Here is a 19697-nt window from a genome sequence, read left to right as displayed (position 1 = left end):
TATAAACCCGCATGGGTCAAATATTCACCAATGTAGATGCTGTCAATCAGTCAGTAAAATACATGTAAAAGAGATGGAGATTTTTTACTAAGTGTCCAAATGTAAAAAGCTTTTTCCTATGAAAAACTTCAACGGATCTCATACTTTCTTAAATAGAACCTCTGTAAAAGTACTCATGAAGTACTCTCTACAAGTACCTCGAAGTTCAACAAGGGGAAATGCAAAGTCCTGCACCGGGGGTACAGCCACCCCATGCACCAGTATATGCTGGGAGCTGCCCAACTGGAGAGCAGTTTGGCAGGAAAGGACCTGGGAGTCCTAGTGGACACCAAGTTGAACATGAGCCAGTGATGTACCCCTGCAGCAAAGGCTGATGGTATCCTGGGCTGCATAAGGAAGAGCATTACCAGCAGGTCGAGGGAGGTGATCCTTCCCCTCAGCACCAGTGAGGCCACACCAGGAGTGCTGCATCCAGTTCTGGTCTCCCCAGTATACCAGAGACATGGACATACTGAAGAGACATCAGCAAAGGGCCACAAAGATGATGTGAATGGAGCAACTCTCCCAGGAGGAAAGGCTGAGAGCTGGGACTGTTCAGCCTGGAGAAGAGAAGGCTCAGGGGAGATGTTAGTGTATATAAATACCTGAAGGGAGAATGCAAAGAGGACATAGCCAGGCTCTCCTCAGTGGTGCCCAGTGACAGGACCAGAGACGACGGGCACAAACTGAAACACAGGAGGTTCCCTCTGAACATCAGGAAACACTTTTTCACTGTGAGGGTGACCAAGCACTGGCACAGGCTGCCCAGAGAGGTTGTGGTGTCTCTCTTCTTGGAAACATTCAAAAGCCACATGTACATGGTCCTGGGCAAACAGCTCTAGGCAGTCCTGCTTGAGCAGGGGGTTGGACCAGATGATCTCCAGAGGTCCCTGCCAACCTCAACCCTTCTGTGATTCTGTGATACTTGCTTAGTTATTTAGAATATTGGTTACTAAGGATTAGTAGACATTAGAAGGATTGAGGTAGTGACTCCATATATCCACCAGATGGCAGAAACCAGCTGAGGCCCAGGCCCTCCCAAGCTCTTAACTGTTAATGAAAAAATGCTGGACTACAGTATTTACAAAGGATGTGTATACTGTTTGTCAAAGAACTGGGAAATTCTACTTTAGATTAGTTTGATTTTGAGATTATCATCTTGGTTTGATTGGGATGAAAAAGGAAGAAGAAAAAACCAACTACATGTTACCAATGATTAACTTGATCTTTTGGGGTTTTTTTGAACACTGCTAAGCATATCTCTATTAAAAGCACACTTTAAAAAACCAAAACAACCAAAAAAACCAACACCTGATTGAACTTAAAAGTAATATTTAACAGAGCTATTGAAGATAAAGGAGTAAGTAATTTCAAGTCTGCATTTGAAAATCAGTAATTTTTTCAACATCCTAAGGAATTAGGCACTTGCTAAGGCTTCCCAGTGCCATAGTTATTATCCAGACAAACCATTCTTAGTTTTACTCTTTTCTGAGTTCCCAATGTATCTGGATCTGCATGAGTTCCTTCAATGTTACTGTACTATAGGCATAATACTGTATGTTTATGATGTTTATGATGCATTCATAAACTTCTGCATCACATTTCTTTCCCAGAGATCAAGCATTTGTCCATTTGAAATCCTTCAGGGGCTCAACTCAGTAGGCACCCTTAGTGCACTCTCCTATTGAACTGTTCAGCTGGGCTTCTTCTAAAAATGTGGAAGCAGCTGGCTTCTGACAATGGAGGTAACGTTCACTTGATTACACAATACGCTATCAAGCAGAGAAGTCATCAAGAACACACAAGTCAGATCCAGTTCCCCTGCTGGATGTGATCTGGGCCCACTGCTGTGAAAATATTGCCCAGAAGTAGCTACTGCCCCCAGAAAGTGCCTGTAAACAGGCCCCTGACATATGAAGTAGTCATTAGATAAAAATCATAAATAGCATTCCCCAAGGAATGTTCTGACTACCAGAAAACAAGAACCTCCTTCCTCTTTATGGTTGAAATAATCCTGAAAAATCTTTTTGGGTGCCAAATCTTTGTAGAAGAACAAACTCTACTCTACCACACAAAACTCAGTGGTGATCTTCTAGGCTTAACCCTGCTTCCCTAAGTCTTGCTGCAGGCCCAGGACCCTACCTGATCACCACTGATCACCAAAGGCTCCTCTTCTCCAAACCCCTAGTTCCAGTGCTGCTTCAACACAGGCACACTCATAGTTCCTCTCTGTGAACGACAAAGAATGTGATAGGGAATTAGGTAACTGGCAAGGCTTCCGAGTGCCACACTGCTGAGTAAAGTTGTTTTCTGGTTACTCTTCATTCAAACAAGGTCAAGGTAAAAGGCAAATAAAGTTATTTACACACAACTCCCAAAACAGACAGTACTGGTAAACAGGCAACCACAATAAAAATCTATGTATCCTAAGATAAAAGTAGAAAAGTTCATTTTCCTCCATCTGATTTACTATGGCCTTTTTATCGACTGTGACCACTGGGACTCCGTTTTCTGTCTGTATTACACCTGAAGTTGCATCTATGAGAAAGAAAATGCTTCTCAGCAGACCACGATAGCTCTTAGATCCAAGCTCTCTTTCAAAATCCTCAGATGGATGAATTAGATTATTTTCAGAGTTAAAGTGATTTAATTTGGGAGACAGTTGTGCCATTTTTCTACACTGAAATATATAGTGGTTTACTTATGTAAATGCCCACATTTGGTTTTTGGCTCAAATTTCATGTTCTGTACCTGGCTGCTTGCCCCAACACGGGGTAAAGTTCTCACTCTTTGGTGACTCAGTCTGTATGTTTCAGTAATGAAGAATCTTTTTAACCAACATTTGCATTTAATTTCACTCTGTACATGAACATACATACTTGATACAAATGTCTAAATAGGCTGCTGGGCACAATAATAATTAACCACTTTCGAATTATAAGAGGTTGCTGTTGATTAATGTCCAACAACTCTCACCCAAGGACTCTCTAAAAGAGCTCCTATTATTAAAACACTTCAGCATGATGCAGATGTGATTTGCATCTCCCAAGCGAAGGAAGGAATTTCATTTCAGTTTCAGACATCCAGATGAACGCTTCAGCAATTCCTTGGTTTTAAAAATTGTTTTAAACCCTGCCTTGAAAACAAGATGCTAGAATCAAAAATGAGCAAAGCTACCATCTCTGTACCTCTGAACAGATTTGCTAGATTTACAGCAGACCAGTGCTCTACTACTTCCTATTGACTTATTATAAAAGATTCCCCACTCAAGAGTGACAGATCAGGCTTTTCAGCATTACCCAAGCTTAAAGAGCATAAGATGGGATTCAAGATTCCCCTTAAACCTTAACTATTGCAATACCATCTTTTAGATGCTTACTTCCCTTGTTTGATCAAGTTCAAAACATTTCCTCTTGCCTTAATCTCATTTCTAGAGAAGAGGATATTTAACTGCCAAGGCATTCAACCGCTTATTTTCATCAGCTGGTACAATGAACTACCCAAGATTATCTCCCTTTCTGACTGCTCACAAGAGAAGGCAAAATAAAGTAGGAGAAATCAGTGCCGCAGAAGATTATAAATTCTCCTATAACATGTGTGGCAACCTGACACAGCAATGAAACAAGACCCTTTCTCACCAAAAGCCTAAACTGTGAGTTCCCCACCACTGGCAAGTCTTGGTGTTACAGCATCTCTTTATCACATGCATCACAGAACAGAATAATCTGAACGCTTACAGAATGTATGGGTCTTTTGTGGGTTATTTTTTTAAGGCAGAAGAATGAAAAACTAACAACTGAAACATTTGGGAATGAAGAAATGTTACATTTCCTCCGTTACCTCTTACTCCTCTCTGCTGTTAGTGACTCAGGTTCACCTTGATACCCAGCATAATTCCATAGTGAGTTCTAACTGGCTATGCCTGTATAATGTTGCTGGTGACCCTAAAATCTACATGTGACTGGCAGCATTATATGAAGCCTGTGAGATCCTGTAATTGTACCTTAAGATCTGATCTGGCTTGCAAAACCTGTGGCTGCACACACACACACACACAAAAGAGGCCTGACACCGTTTGGTCCTGAAGGGTTTGTGGTGAAAATTCAGTTTAAAAAAATGAAATAGACTGTAGCTGATGAAGTAAAAGTGAAATATTATAAAGGAAGAAGCTCCGTTATGCACTGTCCCAGTTTGAGGTAAAGCAGAACCAACTTTCTGTTCAGTAATTATACATCTTAGCTAGGCCTCTTCTAACTCTCTGAAATTAACAGCTTATTATGGAGAAAACTGCTCGTTCTCAGAGTGATAAGACCAATGTTTGTAATTCATGCCAAGGAATGGTATGCAGAGAGGCTCTTGCTTATACTTATTACTATAACAACCAAGGTCAGCTAATTTTGTTATTTGCCCCATTGGGTATTTGGAGGGTTAGAAACGGAAAAAGCGTGGGGAGGAACAGACAAGACAGGTGACCCAAACCTGACCAACAGGGTATTCCATCCCATCTGCCCCACGCTCAGAGTAAAAGCTGAGGGATCAAAGGGTCAGCCCTCTTTCTTCAACGGCTGACGTCCAAAGAGGACTCTCTATTCATCCGCCTTTGATCCCGATCCGTATGTTCCTGACTCCAGAGCTGGAACCCAGCTCCCATCCGTTGCTGAGTTCAGTCTGCGACTTCCCCAGTGCCTGCCAGTGACGTCATCCTGGGAGCTTGATACGGTTTTGGATATATTGTATCTATCTCATTATTTCCTTTTTTTAAAATTTTAATATTAATACTTCATTAGTTTAGTTCATTCTAAACTTATACATCTCCTTATCTCTTCCTCTCCTCTCTTCGGGGAGAGGGAAGGGCCATCGGTCATGCTGGTTTTGGCCAATTTGGCCTAAACCACAACAGCTACTTTTACTGTCAGTTTCCCAAGATAGTTTTTCTATTAGGAGTCAATAGCTGGCTTAAGACCATGTTTTCTTCTATACAATTGTCTCTTTTCCTTCCTTTCTTTGATTTTTCATTGTCCTTCCTAATCATGCTTAAACTTGCTATGTTTCCCAAATAATTTACCCATATTGATTTCACCGAGGTCTATGTCACAAAACACATGCCAGTGTAATTAGAAGAGTATCTACATAATGAGTGCCAGCTCCTAATGTAACTGCATATAATTAAGGTAGTATGGGTTATTTGCTAAGTGCTTTGTCAGTTCACCTCAGTTTGTCTGTATGAGAGACTCACATGGCAGAAAGTACTTGTTTTTAAATGAGTTAGGGTTACATGGCAAAATAATGTGTATGGTTTAGTCCAACAAAGAGAGGGAGAAACTTCCCGTTTTTTTCAGCTGTGCTATTCAGCATGGAGTTACGTTAACATTTGCGTCACATGGAACTTGTGGTCTGTTTGGGATGCTTAATAGTACACAGGAACTTTAAATATTAAAAATTAAATTGGAGAACTGTGATTAAACTTGCTGTAGGGCTCCTGGTTCTTTTTTCAGCGCTTTTGCACAGGAAGATGAATGTGACATGGGAAAAGACAAAAAGGGGGAGATGGAGAAGACAGCAATGTTCAGACAATGAAACCAGACTGTGTAAGTACGAGAGAGGAAGAGAAGTTTAACACCTTTTCTCTGTCAAAGAAAGTTCAACCCACTTCTATTAGCAAAGAGAAAGTGTTTAGGAAGTTGCTGGAGGTCAGAAACAACAGCTGTCATGGCAGGTGGCAGGAAGGGGGAGGACAAAGAACTCTGGCTGCACCTGCTCAAAAGCAAGGCAATCAATGCCTTACTCCTTGGGTTTATAGCCTCATCTACCACAGCCTATTAAGATTAATAAATCGGTAATCCGGGCCAAATTCAGAAGTCAGCTGAAGGGATGGACAACGCGAGAGCGGGGAGCTGACGCTCCGGCCCCTTGGTGTCCCCTGGGGAGCGTTATGGACAGGGGGACCCGCACGGGAGTTGGAGGCTCCCTTTCCACGCACACTTCACCACAACGTGCTGGAGCAATTAACCCCGCCGCCCGAGGCGGCCTGGCTCCCACAGCTGCGGCTCCGGCTACGAAACCAGGGCCGGGGGCTTCTCCTGAGGTAGAAGGCGGGATAACTCCCGGGGCGGGCCCGCTCCCAGCCCAGGGCCGCCGCTCCCCCTGAGGAGAGCGCAGCTCCCCGCACTGCCTCCGGGGCGGCCGCGGGAAGGAGCAGGGAGCCCCACTCTTAGTGCTAAGGGAAAACTACGTGCCTTCCGTGAGTACGCTGCCGCCGGGAGAACTCTCGGGCAGCACCGCGACCAGTCCCGCGACTCTTCCCCTACCTCCAGAGGGCCTGGAACCGCCCAGGCCAGACCTACTCCCTGCCTCGACTCTAGGCGATACCATCTCACGGCGGGGGGGGGGGGAGGGAGGGTGGTGGTGTGTTACCGGAGAGTGGTACGCTCCCCGCTAGGCTCAGTGCCCGAAGGACTCCCCCTAATGTTCGTGTGCTCCCTTCCCTCCCCCCCCGCCCCGCGGTAAGTGGGAGAGGCGAGGCGTCTCCCCCGCGCATGCGCGGTGAGGGAAGACAATCGGTGTCAGCGGGGATGGAGGAGATGGCGGAGCCGGGCGGAGGCCCGACCGGCGCTGGGGCGGCAGCGATGGCGGAGGGCGACAGCGTTGCCGAAGGGGAGGCTGCCGCTGCCGCGCCCTCACCGCCGTGCTCCCCTCCGGCGGCCGTTGGGGATGAGGGCGGCGGGGCGAAGCCGCTGAGCGCGGCGGAGTACGCGCGGCGGGTGCACCAGTGGCTGTGGGACTCGTACTGCGGGTACCTCAGCTGGCAGGGCTGCCTGCCCGCCCTCCTCGCAGCCTCCGCCGCCTCCGCCGCCGGCACCCCTCGCGTCGCCGCGCCGCCGCCCCCCCCTCCTTCCTCGCCGCCGGGAGCGGCCGCCGCAGCCGCCTACTACAGCCCCTTCTACCTCTTCGCTCCGGCGCCAGCCCATACGGCTGCCGCCGCCGCCGGGCCGGGGCCTCGCACCGCAGCCGCCGCCGCCGCCGCCCCGGCTTGGCCGGGAGCGACGGGCAGGTTGGCCCCCCTTCCCAGGGCGGCCTCCAGCAGCGCCGCCGGCACCAGCGGCAGCGGCGCCCCCAGGGAGACGGGGCGGCCGGCAGGTGAGTGGGGGTCGGGGCCCGGTCTGAGTCCCTTGGCGTGGGGAGGAAGGGGGCGGCCCCTCGGCAGCCGTGGGGAGGCGGCTGGCGGCGGCCGAGGCCCTGGTTATCCGCCGCCGTGCGGGGACGGTCAGGGGGCCGGGAGCGGAGGCCTCGTCTCCGCAGCTCCTTCGGGCTCCGCCGGCCCCTCCGCCGCGGTTCCGGGAAGCGGTGTCTGGAGAAGGGAGAGAAGGCAGCTGGGGGGTTTGCAGCGTTTGCGGGGCGTCACCGCACTTGTGTGGGCTGCGGAGCCGGACGTGGGGCTCTGCCTTGCGAAAGGCGACAGCCCAAATACCGAGTTTGTAAATCCGGACCTTAATCCATAAGCAGGTTTGAGAGGGTTAACGTGTGTGCACGGCTTATAACTTGAGTGTTTGTAAGATGTTTTCATGTATAAGGAGGAGTTTATTTTTTCTAAGGAAACTTACTCTGGTGGTCACAGGCTTGTAACGCATCTAGCTTTTTAAGTAGCCCGTTTGGATGACGAAATTCATCAGTTTTAGTGGGCTCTTGGTGCTCAAATAACATGCAATGAAATGGAAGCAGAGAAGGAAAAACACGCTTACGTTTAGCAAGCTTGGGGCAGGACCCGAGACAGATAAACAGAAGTCTGTAAGGGCTGTAGATACTGAGGACTGTGCGCAGCAGTGCTTCTGTTTATATTTGCTGGAGAGTAAGACAAACTTGTTCTGATCACATCAGAGATAAAAACCTTGAGCACACAAACATTTCTTAACGAGTGGAGGAGTGCCTAGGTGACGTTCCCTCAATGTTGGGTAGCACCTTGAGTAGTGGTAGAAAACCGTGGAGCCCAGCACTGCGAAAGGACTTTGGAGAAAAGCCAGATCTCCTTTCTTTCTGCAGGGCAAAGTACGGTATTACTGATCTGTAGCATTATTTATAAGCTCGGTGGCTGGGTGTGAGGGGAGGGTGTTTTTAGTTGTTTTTTCTTTCTTTTGAAGGGAAGGGAATCTAGCTTCTGAGCTTGCTTCTTGTAGTTTTGAGCAGATATTGTTTAAACAAGGTTGTAACACCAAGTAGCGTTTTGTTTAGTTGTGCCCTGAATCTGAGTTATTGATTACTAATAAACAGATATTGCTGGTCGTTGAAAGGGAGGATATGGACAAAAGCTAGACTGAAACGGTTCTTGGGTTTTTACCTAGTTCTTCAGAAACTAATTCCTGTATGTTAAATGCAACTTCTGGCACAAATGGCACTTGGTACTGCTGAATGTGATTATTCTGAATGCTAAATACTCCTGCAGCCCCTGGCCTTCTTAAAGGAACTCTGTATGTGATATAGTGATACAATACAATTATAAACAAAGACTCTTGCGCTGGTGCTTTGGCTTCCAGGTGGATGTATCCAGAAGAGCTAAAGCGATTACAGCTCCTTCTTTGCTGCTGCTGCTGCAGATTATTGCTCGCGCAGCAGGCTCGGTGGGGCAGGTCACGTTATCTGTCCCTAAGCCACTGCAGTTTACAGCCCAGTGTGCTTATGTAAACTGAAATAAGTGACAGCTTATGTTAATGTTGCAGGTTTTTAACTAGGATGTCAAAAAGTGGAATAGGCAGCTGCCTTTTCCAGTTCAGTCTGCCCGCAGATGTGTGTCAGAGCACCAATATTATAACAGGACTCTGGGCAGCAGCAGGCTCTTTATGGACAGTCATCGTGATTTAAGATGCTTCCTCCCCTCACAGCTCCCTGTCTTACTGCAGGAGGTTACTGCTCTTCTGCTGGGAACAGTAGAACAAGAAGTGTGCTCAAGCCTCAGCTGCTCTTGACTAGTGCAAACCTGTCATTATGGCTAATTTAACGTAAGATCCTAGATTTTGAGCTGAGGTGGATGCGAGTTGCGTTTGGATGTCCCTGACATACAGATAGTAACCCCTGGCAAGATAGTGGAATTTTGACAGGAGGAACATCTCAAATCACTGCAGTGGAAATCTGCCAGAGTGTGAGGGTTGCCAGGATTTCTTAATATAATAGAGTTTAACATAATTTGAATACTTATTTTTTTAGCCTCATTTAGCTGCTTCTTCACTTAGTCGTTGAGTCTAATATATTAAAATGAAACTGTGCTATTGACTCCAGCAAATGTGTTCCTTTTAACAGAGCAAATGAACACTTTTTATCTGGCGCTGTATGCTGAAGCCAGGATTAGGGAGGCTGGATACGCTCCCTTCTGCCTTAGTTGAAGAATCTTTAATTAGAATTTAGTTGACAACTTTAGACATGCTTTGCCAATGAGAATTGAATCCATTTTAGTATTATTTACATGTCATGCTACTTGATAGTATCGAGGCAGAGTTATTAGTCAAATAGGTATGAAGTAAAGATAAATAAACTGAGACATGTTAAATAAGAACTTGCTCTTGCCTAATCGCTGCTTGATTATATGTAGCCCATTTAAAAAGTGCTGTGGGCTTTCAGCTTCACTTGCATAGCTTGTGAGGCCAGGACTGGCATTATCAGTCTCGGCAGTTGAACTGTGGAGGCTTATTCTAAGTAAAATTGGATGATATTTTTTTGAGCCTGGGGAGACGAACGATTCTCTTTTGTTTTCTCCTTTCCCTGTGCATGGGGGCTGGCATTCTCAGAAACACTAATGAGCGCAGTCACTATTTTCCACAAGTTAGATCTAGTAGTACTTGGGTATTTCTAAATGAAGTTTTGATGCAAGCCCTTGCTCGTTTCATGTGAGGAGTCATGTTTGTTGTTTGGGAAATACAGAGGGGTAGATGGGTGCAGATGGAATTATTTTCCAATACTTATTTCTTAGAAACTCTTTAAGATACTCTATAAATAACTTTCTTTGCCTTAAACACCCGAGGTAGCATTAGCAACAAAAGCTTGTAACTGTGACTGCTTATTTTGCCCCCATTTTGCACGTGGTCAATTGAATAGGAGAAATGTGTTCCATTTTCTGGCTTGTGGTAGGGCAACCTGCTGCATTTTATTTTTATAACGTCTGTAGAAATGTTTATGCCATGTATGAGTAGTATTTTCATCTGCTTCAATTTCTGGTTCTGAAAAAAAATAGGCTGTGTGTTTTACTTTTAGAGAGCTGCTACTTGGTACATGTGGAAGCCTTGCTGATAAGCGATAGAAAAGTTGTGGTAGATCTAAAATCTAGTTTTCCTTTTATCTAAACTCTCAGATTTACTGAAATCTGTTTCTGGGAAACTGTTCTAAACGAAAAACCACAAAAATTGATACATCTTTCAAGTACTTTGGTTCTTTAGCGGGGTGGGATTTTGCTTGTAATCCTACTTATGAGCAGACTCAGGGTTCTGAAGGAGTTTGATTTAAGAACTTATAACCCGATTTAAATAATTCAGATCACTTTTTACTCATATGCTTTCAGAAGTTTCCTTGAAGATGTGAGCTGAGATCAAGATCTTGATAGTGTTCATGCAGTGAGGTTAATGTGAAACGTTCTTTAGATGATAATGTTAACTTTGTTAGTGCAATAAAATCTGGGTAACGTTAACTATTTCTCTTACAGGTCGGGAGTTCATTATCCCTTCGCTGGCACACAGGTTCATAGCAGAGATGGTGGACTTTTTTATTCTGTTCTTTATAAAGGCAACCATTGTTTTAAGTATTATGCACCTCAGTGGAATAAAGTAAGTTGAACAATTTAAAGCTTTATTATATTCAGCTTTAAGCTCTCATGCTTTTTTGAGGTGTCATGATGTATGTATGGTATGCTTATGCATATGCTGGCACTTAGTAACGGTCAAAAGCTGAGGAAAAAGCACCAGTAGGTTAACCTCCTCTTAAACACTTTCTGATTTTGGGTCAGCTGACCAAAGAAAAGAATTTGTACAGGTGTCTTCATAGGCTCACAAACTCCTTCCTAAGGATAGCTGAGACTTGTAGTCTTATTTTTGAGAGGCAATAGCAAGATTTCTTAAAAGCCCTCTCAAAATTTTAAAGAAAAAACATTGACAAATTTGTTTTTTAAACAGCCTTTAAAAATGTACTGGATCTGGCTGGGATGGAGTTAATTTTCTTCATACCATCTCCTGTGGTGCTATGTTTTAGATTTGTGACGACAACAAAAAATTATTTCAGATCCTGCCTGTCAGGTATGCATGTAGTTTTAAAATACAGCCTGATTGCTAGGAATGCTGCCATGCTGCAGTCTTTACTGGGCATAAGTTGGGTTTCTTAAAGTATTGTTAACCATCATGTGTATCTATGATACACTAGACTAAAAGATTCTTTTTTTCATACTTTATATTCAGATGTAACCATTTACCTCAAAGACTGTTTCTTTTTTTATCTGCTTCTTTAACTGTGGGTATGTTATTCCATAGCTCATTTAGTTCCTCTGCTTTGGGTTGGTGTAATCAAGTATTTCAGTCTGATTAGAAGATAAGAGCTTGGTGCAGTCAGTTACTGTACAAACACATTTCGGAATCCAAGTTTTCTGCTAAAGAACCTTCCAAATGACTGTAAGCTGATACTATGCAGATAACATCTTTCAGACGCCTTAGACTGCTGCTTGAAAGGTGTGTGGAAGAGAGTCAAATCCAAAACAATAAATTTGTCAATGTAAATGGTCGGTGGTTTTTTTTTGTTCAGATAAGCATGCAATTAAAATGCCAAACTCTCAGTTCTGTTTAGTTGCCAAAACCTCAAACTCTAACCTGACAGCTTGTATTGCCATTGTGTTTTAAGTAGCCTGACAATGATACAAAATTAAGTACTGGAAAGATGGGGAACAGCTACAACTATATGTATATTTTTCTGTAAAGTAGTGAAGATAATGGAAGAGAGAATATTTTTCAATTAATTTACAGTATATTCAATATTACTACTTTTGCAAAAGCTGGTAAGTTGCTTACAAGTAACTTCAGAGAAACATTTGCTAGTGGGATGTGGTGTGGATGAGGTTAGGCTGAGGAGTTGTCATGAAAAAATAGGTCCTCGCAGGCTCAGGACAGAGACTTCAGGCCAAGGTTGTATTTAAAGGGAAATGCAGGTTGTGCCACGCTATTTTATTAATTCCTTATATTTTTCAGTCCTTAAGTCTGAATAAAAAGGACGGCAAGTAGTACAGATATAGATGGACTGTTTTGAAGTAGGACTGCACATTTCTATGTGAGTAGTAGTTCTCACTTAGATGCTTGAGTGAAAGTCACAGAATAGTTTGGGTTAGAAGAGACCTTAAAGGGTCATCTAGTCCAGCCCCCCTGAAGTGAGCAGGGACATGTTCAACTAGATCGGGTTGCACAAATCCCTGTCCAACCTGATCTTGAATGTTTCCAGGGATGGAGCATCTACCACCTGTCTGGGCAACCTGTTCCAGTGTCTTACCCTCAGAGTAAAGAATTTCTTCCTTCTATCTAGTCTAAATCTACCCTGTTTTAGTTAAAAACCATTACCCCTTGTCCTATTGCAATAGGCCCAGCTAATAAGTTTGTCCCCATCTTTCTTATAAGCCCCCTTTAAGTACTGAAAGGCTGCAATTGGGTCTCCCAGGAGGCTTCTCTTCTTCTGGCTGAACAACCCCAACTCTCTGTGTTCCATCCCTCTGGTCATTTTCGTGACCCTCCTCTGGACCCGCTCCAACAGGTCCACGGTCCTTCCTGTGTTGAGGGCCCCAGAGCTGGATGCAGTACTCCAGGTGGAGTCTCACCAGAGCAGAGTAGAGGGGCTCCCTTGACCTGCTGGCCACGCTCCTTTTTGATGCAGCCCAGGATGCAGTTGGCCTTTTGAGCTGCAAGCACACATTGTTGGCTCATGTTCAGTTTTTCATCCACCAGTACCCCCAAGTCCTTCTCTGCAGGGCAGGGTATGCCCCAGACCAGGTGCAGGACCTTGCACTTGGCCTTGTTGAACCTCATGAGGTTCACATGGGCCCATTTCTTGATCTTGTCCAGATCCCTCTGGATGGCATCCTGTCCCTCAGGATGCATCAGCTGCACTACTCGGTTTGCTGTCATCTGCAAACTTGCTGAGGGTGCACTCAATCCCAGTGTCTTTGTCATTGATGAAGATATTAAACAATACTGGTCCCAGTAGTGACCCCTGGGGGACACCACTTGTCAGTGATCTCCATGAAGACATTGAGCCGTTGACCGCTACCCTGTGGATGTGACCAATTCCTCATCCACCAAACAGTCCACCCATTAAATCCCTCTCTCTCCAATTTAGAGAGAAGGATGTTGTGGGGCAATGTGTCAGAGGCCTTACAGAAGCCAGATAGATGATGTTTATAGCTCTACCTATGTCCACTGATGTAGTCACTATCACAGAAGGCCGCTAGGTTGGTCAGGCAGGACTCGCCCTCGGTGAAGCCATGCTGGCTGTCTCAAATCACCTCCACCTCCTCCGTGTTCATAGCATAGCTTCTAGGAGGATCTGTTCCACAATCTTCCCAGGCACAGGGGTGAGGCTGACAGGTTGGTAGTTCCCAGGGTCCTCCTTACTACCCTTTCTAAAAGTGGGTGCAGTGTTTCCTTTTTTTCTAGTCACTGGGGGCTTCCTGCGACTGCCATGACTTTCCAAATATCATGGAGAGTGGCTTGGCAACTACATCAGCCAGTTCCCTCAGGACTCCGGCTGCATCTCATTAGGTCCCATAGACTTATGTTATGTTCAGGTTCCTCAGGTGGTCACAAACCTGATCTTCTCTTAACAGTCCTTGCCTAAATACATGTTGCAACTACGTCCATTCCAGGTATCAGATAAGAATGTTAAATCTGTAGGGTTTATCTTGTGAAAAAAGTGACTCCAAATTGGTGCTTTGCTGTCTTTGTTAGGGTAAACAGCTGAAGGTTTCAGTTGCTTTAGGTTAAAAACTTCTTGTGTGCCGAGGTGCCTGCGTCTGGAAGAGTATGGTGAGCAGTAAAGACTGCTGAGAATAAGGAGCCCTGATCATGCAAGGGAGGGTAGGTATCCCTTGCCTGCAGGGAGAAGTGTGCCATCTTTTCTTTTTCCTTGAGAGTTCTTGTAAGGAAGAGACTTGGATGGCTTCCATTTAAATACAGAGTTAGATGATCACACGCAGAATCTCTTGTTTATGTGTGAGAATTCTCAGAACAAGTCTGCAGCTCACTACCCGAGGACACCATTGTGCAGAAGTGGTAATAAAGAATTATCTTTTTTTAATGAAAAAGACAAAACAAAGTAGGCAGCAACTCTGAAGGAAGCCTAGTGTTCTGAATTTTAATGGCTTGTTTAGTATTGGGGAAGCCAAGGAGCTTTTTTTCTTTTACTAATACCAGAACTGAAGGACTGAATTCTAGTATTAAAGGGGTGACATTGGTACTGGGAGAAAGCTGGTTTTTAAGGTTTGGTCTTATTTTGCACAGGGACATCTCTAAATTCGCCATGCATTACATAATAGAAGAGATAGATGAAGATACGTCCATGGAAGATTTGCAGAAAATGATGATAGTAGCTCTCATCTACAGGTTATTAGTCTGTTTCTACGAGGTAACTACTCATAAACATTAACTTCTATAATTAATGGTTGTCAGTTGTTGAATAAATGTTGAAAAAAAAAAATCTGCCACATTGGCCTATAAAGTAAATCCTCTTTACAGTATTTTGGATTATGTTGAAGCTTGTGACATTCACATAGTTTTGATGAAAACCAAGTTTGCTTGGCAGATCAACAATGCGGTCTTGTGTGGAACTGAAATAACTTTTCTAACTTCTCTTGTGCAGATAATCTGTATCTGGGGAGCAGGTGGAGCAACCCCAGGGAAATTCTTGCTTGGACTGCGAGTTGTGACGTGTGACACATCTGTACTTATTGCGCCCAGCCGTGTGTTAGTCATTCCGTCCTCTAATGTCAGTATGACAACGTAAGTGCTCTTAGCTCAGTCCTGTTGCTTCCAGGTTAATAGTGTGGAAAGCGTGGGATTTGGAAGGAAACACACCGTTGCTTTGTTAGTGGCCTTTGCAATAATTAGATTGCAAGAGCTATTGTTAGATCCTGCAATCTAAGAATAAAATAGTGATTATTCAATCATGTGAACTTTTTTCAGGTTAGCTGATAAAATAATCTCCTCTGAACTCGAGATTGTTTTTTCTGCTGTGCAAAACTAAACTTCAAAGTAAACTACCTACTGATATAACCAGAAAAGTGAGCATAAGGCACTGAATGTTTTCTTCTCCTTTCAGGTCCACAATACGAGCCTTGATCAAGAATTTTTCTATTGCTTCATTTTTTCCTGCGTTTATTACACTGCTGTTTTTCCAGCATAACAGAACAGCCTATGATATTGTAGCAGGGACTATTGTGGTAAGAAGAAATGGAGTCAGATGATACCAAAAGATGAGATTTCCAGACTGGTTTTGAACATCCCCTCCCACCCCCAGTGAACAAAGACTTACCCCAAAACTGAAATTGAGGTCTCTGTCAGTCTTTTGCCGAAATGAAATGGGAACTGATGCAGAAGCTGAAGAAAATGTTTTACTCTGGTATGATGCCAGCAGCTTCCTTCCAAGTATGGGAGTTTTTGTGAATGCCAAAGAAGTCTGGGAGAAACAGTACATCTTAAATCTGGAAGTATTAACCTCCGATTGGCACAAAGGAAAGTGGCTGCATGAACTGCAGAAAGGAGGCTCTTCTCTTCATCAGGCTGTGGAAAGCAGAAACCTAGAAATATTCCACCATAAAAGAAATGTCACTCCTACAGTTTGGGAAGTTGGCAGGTAACTAGAAAAATCAAGTTGTTTTCCAAGAAGTTGCCTAAGTCGTATGATAAACTCCAAGGGGAAGAGAACTGCAGTATTAGACAGTAGGGCAAGTAACGTTAATTAAGTTGCCATGTGTGTAGAAAGAAATGAGCAGTGTTTATCATGTCCCTTATTATTGCTTCACAGAGCATATTCCCCTCACCTCTTTTAAGTATTTTATCAGAACATTGATGTGAAAAGTTTTTTTGCATGACTGTCTTAAGCATTGTCACTTATTTCACACGTCAGAGCAAATAAAGAGGGTGAAATAAGAGCTGCTTTTTCGCTGGGAAGGGTATGTTACACGGCAGTGTTAGTGACTTGGCGTCTGTAAATAATTCCGGAGCTGTGAGCAGCACAGATCGTGCTAATGGAAGGTAACTTTTTTGCTTCTCTTTGGAGTGAAAGCACTTGTCTAATTCTTGCATATAATGCCAAGCGAAACAACCGAATGTGTTTCAGGAGCATGCAGAAAACATTAACTGAAATGTGTTATGGGTGTAAATCTACGGAAGTACAACTATTGGTTATTTTCACTTTATAATTCTGGCTAATTGTTTGTATATTCAGAATAACTTAAATAATAAAGAAGCCTAGTATTTTGCATGATGACATAGCTTTGATAATTTGTTTATTCTTACGTTATTACTATCTTGGAAAAGGAATATAAGCAACAATGTTAATATTTTATTAAAATTTGAGTAAGAGTTTGGAATTCTTCTAGAGCCCAGTTTTTGTCTGTTCTTCCCTAAGCATAACTGTGCCAATTCCGTGGCTGAAGTTCTTGCCCTACCTTTGGTTTCGGAGGTTGACAATAGAAATGTTTGAGTACTTGGGTCTCTTTCTTGTCTTCTGGGGAAAAAAATTAATCAGTAACTTGGTGATATTCTGCAATATTTTAGTTTGATAAGTGGTGTTCTTCTGTTTGTTAACATCACGTTCGGTGCATGCGTTCTCATCTTCACTTACAGTGATGGTTTGGGAGATCTGAATAAAGCCCTCTTGAGGTTGTTAGACTGCTTGAAGACGTTTAGCTGAAATAGAACTTCAGGGCTATCGCTGAACTGTTCTTTCAAAGAATTGCACTGTTGACTTAAGCATTGAAGTTAGAAGTTCAGGTGTGGCAGTCAGCCTGACAGAAGCTAAAGCTGTTAAAACTAACTGAAGTCCCTTCCAGGGTGAGTGCTGCCTATTTACAATTTCAGCGTGAGTATAAGAACTTTTGTTCTATTTACTGTAGCAGTGCCCTAGAAACTAGGATTCAAGGTAGGGGGGAGGAAAGGAAAAGCAACACCGGGGGCTAAAATTTTATTGCTGCCAATTCAGGTGTCAGGGAAAGTATCTCTTACACCCCTTCCTTCCACAGCACATAAAGAAGAAAATTACAATTCAAGAACACAGCCTGTCCCTGGAAATATGTACACGTGATGCTGTTGTAAATGCTAGCTTTTAGTTTGTCTCTGTTTGTAGGATGAGGACTTGGCAGGTGATAGAGCTGAGGAAAAGAAGTGAAACGTGTGGCATTTTTCAGATTCGGATACCTGGAAACACGTAATTGCATATAATCCCTCCACAGCAGTGGTGTCTGAACAGCAGCTTACACCTGTGGTTTTAAAGACTAGTTGCTGAGTATTTTCTACTTACAGGAATAGCGATTGGAGCTCTACCCGTGTGACTCTCAGGAAAACAAAACAAAAGTTAGCCTTTGTTCTCCTCTCAAGTCTAGTTCCTGATCAGAAGAGTGTATCTATCTCACTTTGTACTACCAGCACCTGTGGCTGCACCCCAGCAGCACTGGGGTGAAGGGCAGAAGTACCAGCAAAAAAAACTCAGCAAAACATCTGAAGACACTTAAGGAGCTTACACAGGTCCTTTCAGTTCTAGCTGTAGCAAGCCATCAGATCTCCACCATAAACCAAATGCTGTGGCTTAGTAAAAGTTCAGCTGTGGTTCTTGAGCGTTTCCTCTCATTTTACTCAAACAACATCTCTTCTCTAAGAAGCTCCTTTAACTGCTACAGAAGTGGAAAAAAAACCCAAATTACTCCTTTACGATTAGGTGTACTATTTCCTCTTCAGTTAGAATGGTGGTGAATGTTTTTAACATCAGTTTTGTTTTTTTTTTAAATAGCTCTATAAAAATTAACTGTAGCCACTGCAACTAGACAGCTGACCTACGGCTCCAAGCTTAAACCAACAATAAAACTCCCCTTCCTAACAGGGAACCTCTAACTAATTTAAGATCCTCTAAAATCAGCATTGGTGTCGCTGCAAAAGCAGAGGTTGGAGAAGGCGTGTGACATCACCCAGGTTGAGTGCACTGTCTTGGGCAGTTACAGCTGCACCTGCCTTCACGGAGAGTTAAAACCACCACACAATGTTTCATAGTTTTTATTGATGGCATTTATCCCATGGTTTAACATGTTAATTATACTGTAATAAACATGGCTTTAATATTAAACTTTTCCTTATTATCCAAAGTCACCACAGTCCATTTCAGTAAATATAAAAATATATACTTAATACTTTGTACAATACTGGTTTTTGGTCCAAACAAAAATGGATCAGAAAAGCCAATAAACTTACTTTAAGAATTCCCAATTTTAAAGATTTTCTAAATGGATTTAGGCAACTTTGAATAATGGGATTTACATAAAATCTGAGACAATACTAAACAAAAATGGCCGTAACACACAAAATTAAAATTTCAATTTCACAGATTTGTTATGCCAAAAAAGTACATAGAGAAACAAAATTGTATTTACACATGTTTCATAATAAAATAACAAAGGCGAGACAGGTGATAAAGGGCTGTAAGAATGAAAATATAGAAATAGCATATAATTATTAAATGAAGAACTACAGATCTAACAAGTCCTTAGCATGGATCATCCTTTAATCAGTCTTCCTCTATCAGAAAATTTTAGTGCACGATACACCCAAACTCACTCACTTCACACATACACCAGCACAAACTCAGCATAGAAATCATTCGTTATCAACATTCTCTACTCTATACAGCATCCCTCGCTGATATAATTACAATTTGGAGGCGTCAGTAAACGCAGATGAGCGCACATAGTGGTGCAGATGAAGAGGTATTGTACAAGCCATTCACTGTGCAGGCTCTACTCACGGCTACAGCCAGACCATGCCGAGTCAGTGAAAGAAGGAACTTGCTGGAGTCTAAAATAAGTTTTGCTTGAGAACGGCCCAGTCGCCAACTCTATTCGTTACCAAAAAAAAAAAAAAAAAAAAATCTAACCGGGGAGGGGGAAGGGAAGGAAAGGGCAGCAGAGTTTTCTATTCCTTTAGGCAGATCTGACGTCAGCTAACCCAGCATGAGGTACGATCCCAACAACTGAACAATGCAGGGTAGTAGCTGCTCCCAAACTCGCTTGACCAATGGGGCGATTATTTTCTACGTCTAACAGCAGTCTTTATCTTCCGACCAGAAACCGAAGATCCAGAGGCAGAGAAAACATTTTTCCCATTAGTCCTATCAAAAGAAATCAGTAGTTCAGAGTTTAGGACAGTGTAGCTGAAAATTCAGTAGCAGCACTGAGTAGATATTCCAGAACAACTCTTTCATAGTCTTGTCTCACTAGTTACCAGCTGGCAACAAATGGCGTATGATGAACAGGAGGAAGAGAGTTCCAGAAACCAAAAGCAATTAAAATCTCTCTTAGTCAGAAGGTAAATAGCAGCATAATGGCTAGATAGGGATCTTACCTTTCGAGAAAAAGACAATTTCACATACGTTGATGTGTGATATTTCTGACA

The 19697-nt window shown here is 43.4% G+C and overlaps 2 protein-coding genes across 2 annotated transcripts in view; one reads left to right on the top strand and one right to left on the bottom strand.

The window, feature by feature from the left end:
- Positions 1 to 6575: 6575 nt before the first annotated feature.
- FAM8A1 (family with sequence similarity 8 member A1) lies at positions 6576 to 18296 on the top strand. Its single transcript, XM_074146299.1, has 5 exons — positions 6576 to 7176; positions 10721 to 10841; positions 14541 to 14664; positions 14899 to 15038; positions 15358 to 18296. Exons 1-5 carry the CDS (start codon positions 6576 to 6578, stop codon positions 15500 to 15502), a joined length of 1131 nt encoding a protein of 376 aa, XP_074002400.1. The 3' UTR covers positions 15503 to 18296.
- The window catches only part of NUP153 (nucleoporin 153), a 44214-nt gene continuing 42806 nt past the window's right edge, over positions 18290 to 19697 (bottom strand). The window contains exon 25 of the mRNA XM_074146817.1: positions 18290 to 19413. Within this exon, the coding sequence (XP_074002918.1) occupies positions 19329 to 19413 (85 nt within the window). The 3' untranslated portion in view covers positions 18290 to 19328. The remainder of the gene's footprint in view (positions 19414 to 19697) is intronic.

This window comes from Numenius arquata, chromosome 4 (assembly GCF_964106895.1).
Source record: "Numenius arquata chromosome 4, bNumArq3.hap1.1, whole genome shotgun sequence".
In the NCBI taxonomy this organism is placed as follows: Eukaryota; Metazoa; Chordata; class Aves; order Charadriiformes; family Scolopacidae; genus Numenius; species Numenius arquata.
The sequence above is the reverse complement of the archived record's forward strand: the minus strand, read 5'-3'. Positions and strand labels throughout refer to the sequence as shown.

Excerpts from the sequence above, each read along its gene's own strand:
- FAM8A1 (XM_074146299.1), top strand. The coding sequence starts at position 6,576 with ATGCGCGGTGAGGGAAGACAATCGGTGTCAGCGGGGATGGAGGAGATG. Across the intron at positions 10,842-14,540 it reads ATGCACCTCAGTGGAATAAA|GGACATCTCTAAATTCGCCA; the intron begins GTAAGTTGAACA and ends TATTTTGCACAG. Across the intron at positions 15,039-15,357 it reads TCTAATGTCAGTATGACAAC|GTCCACAATACGAGCCTTGA; the intron begins GTAAGTGCTCTT and ends TTCTCCTTTCAG.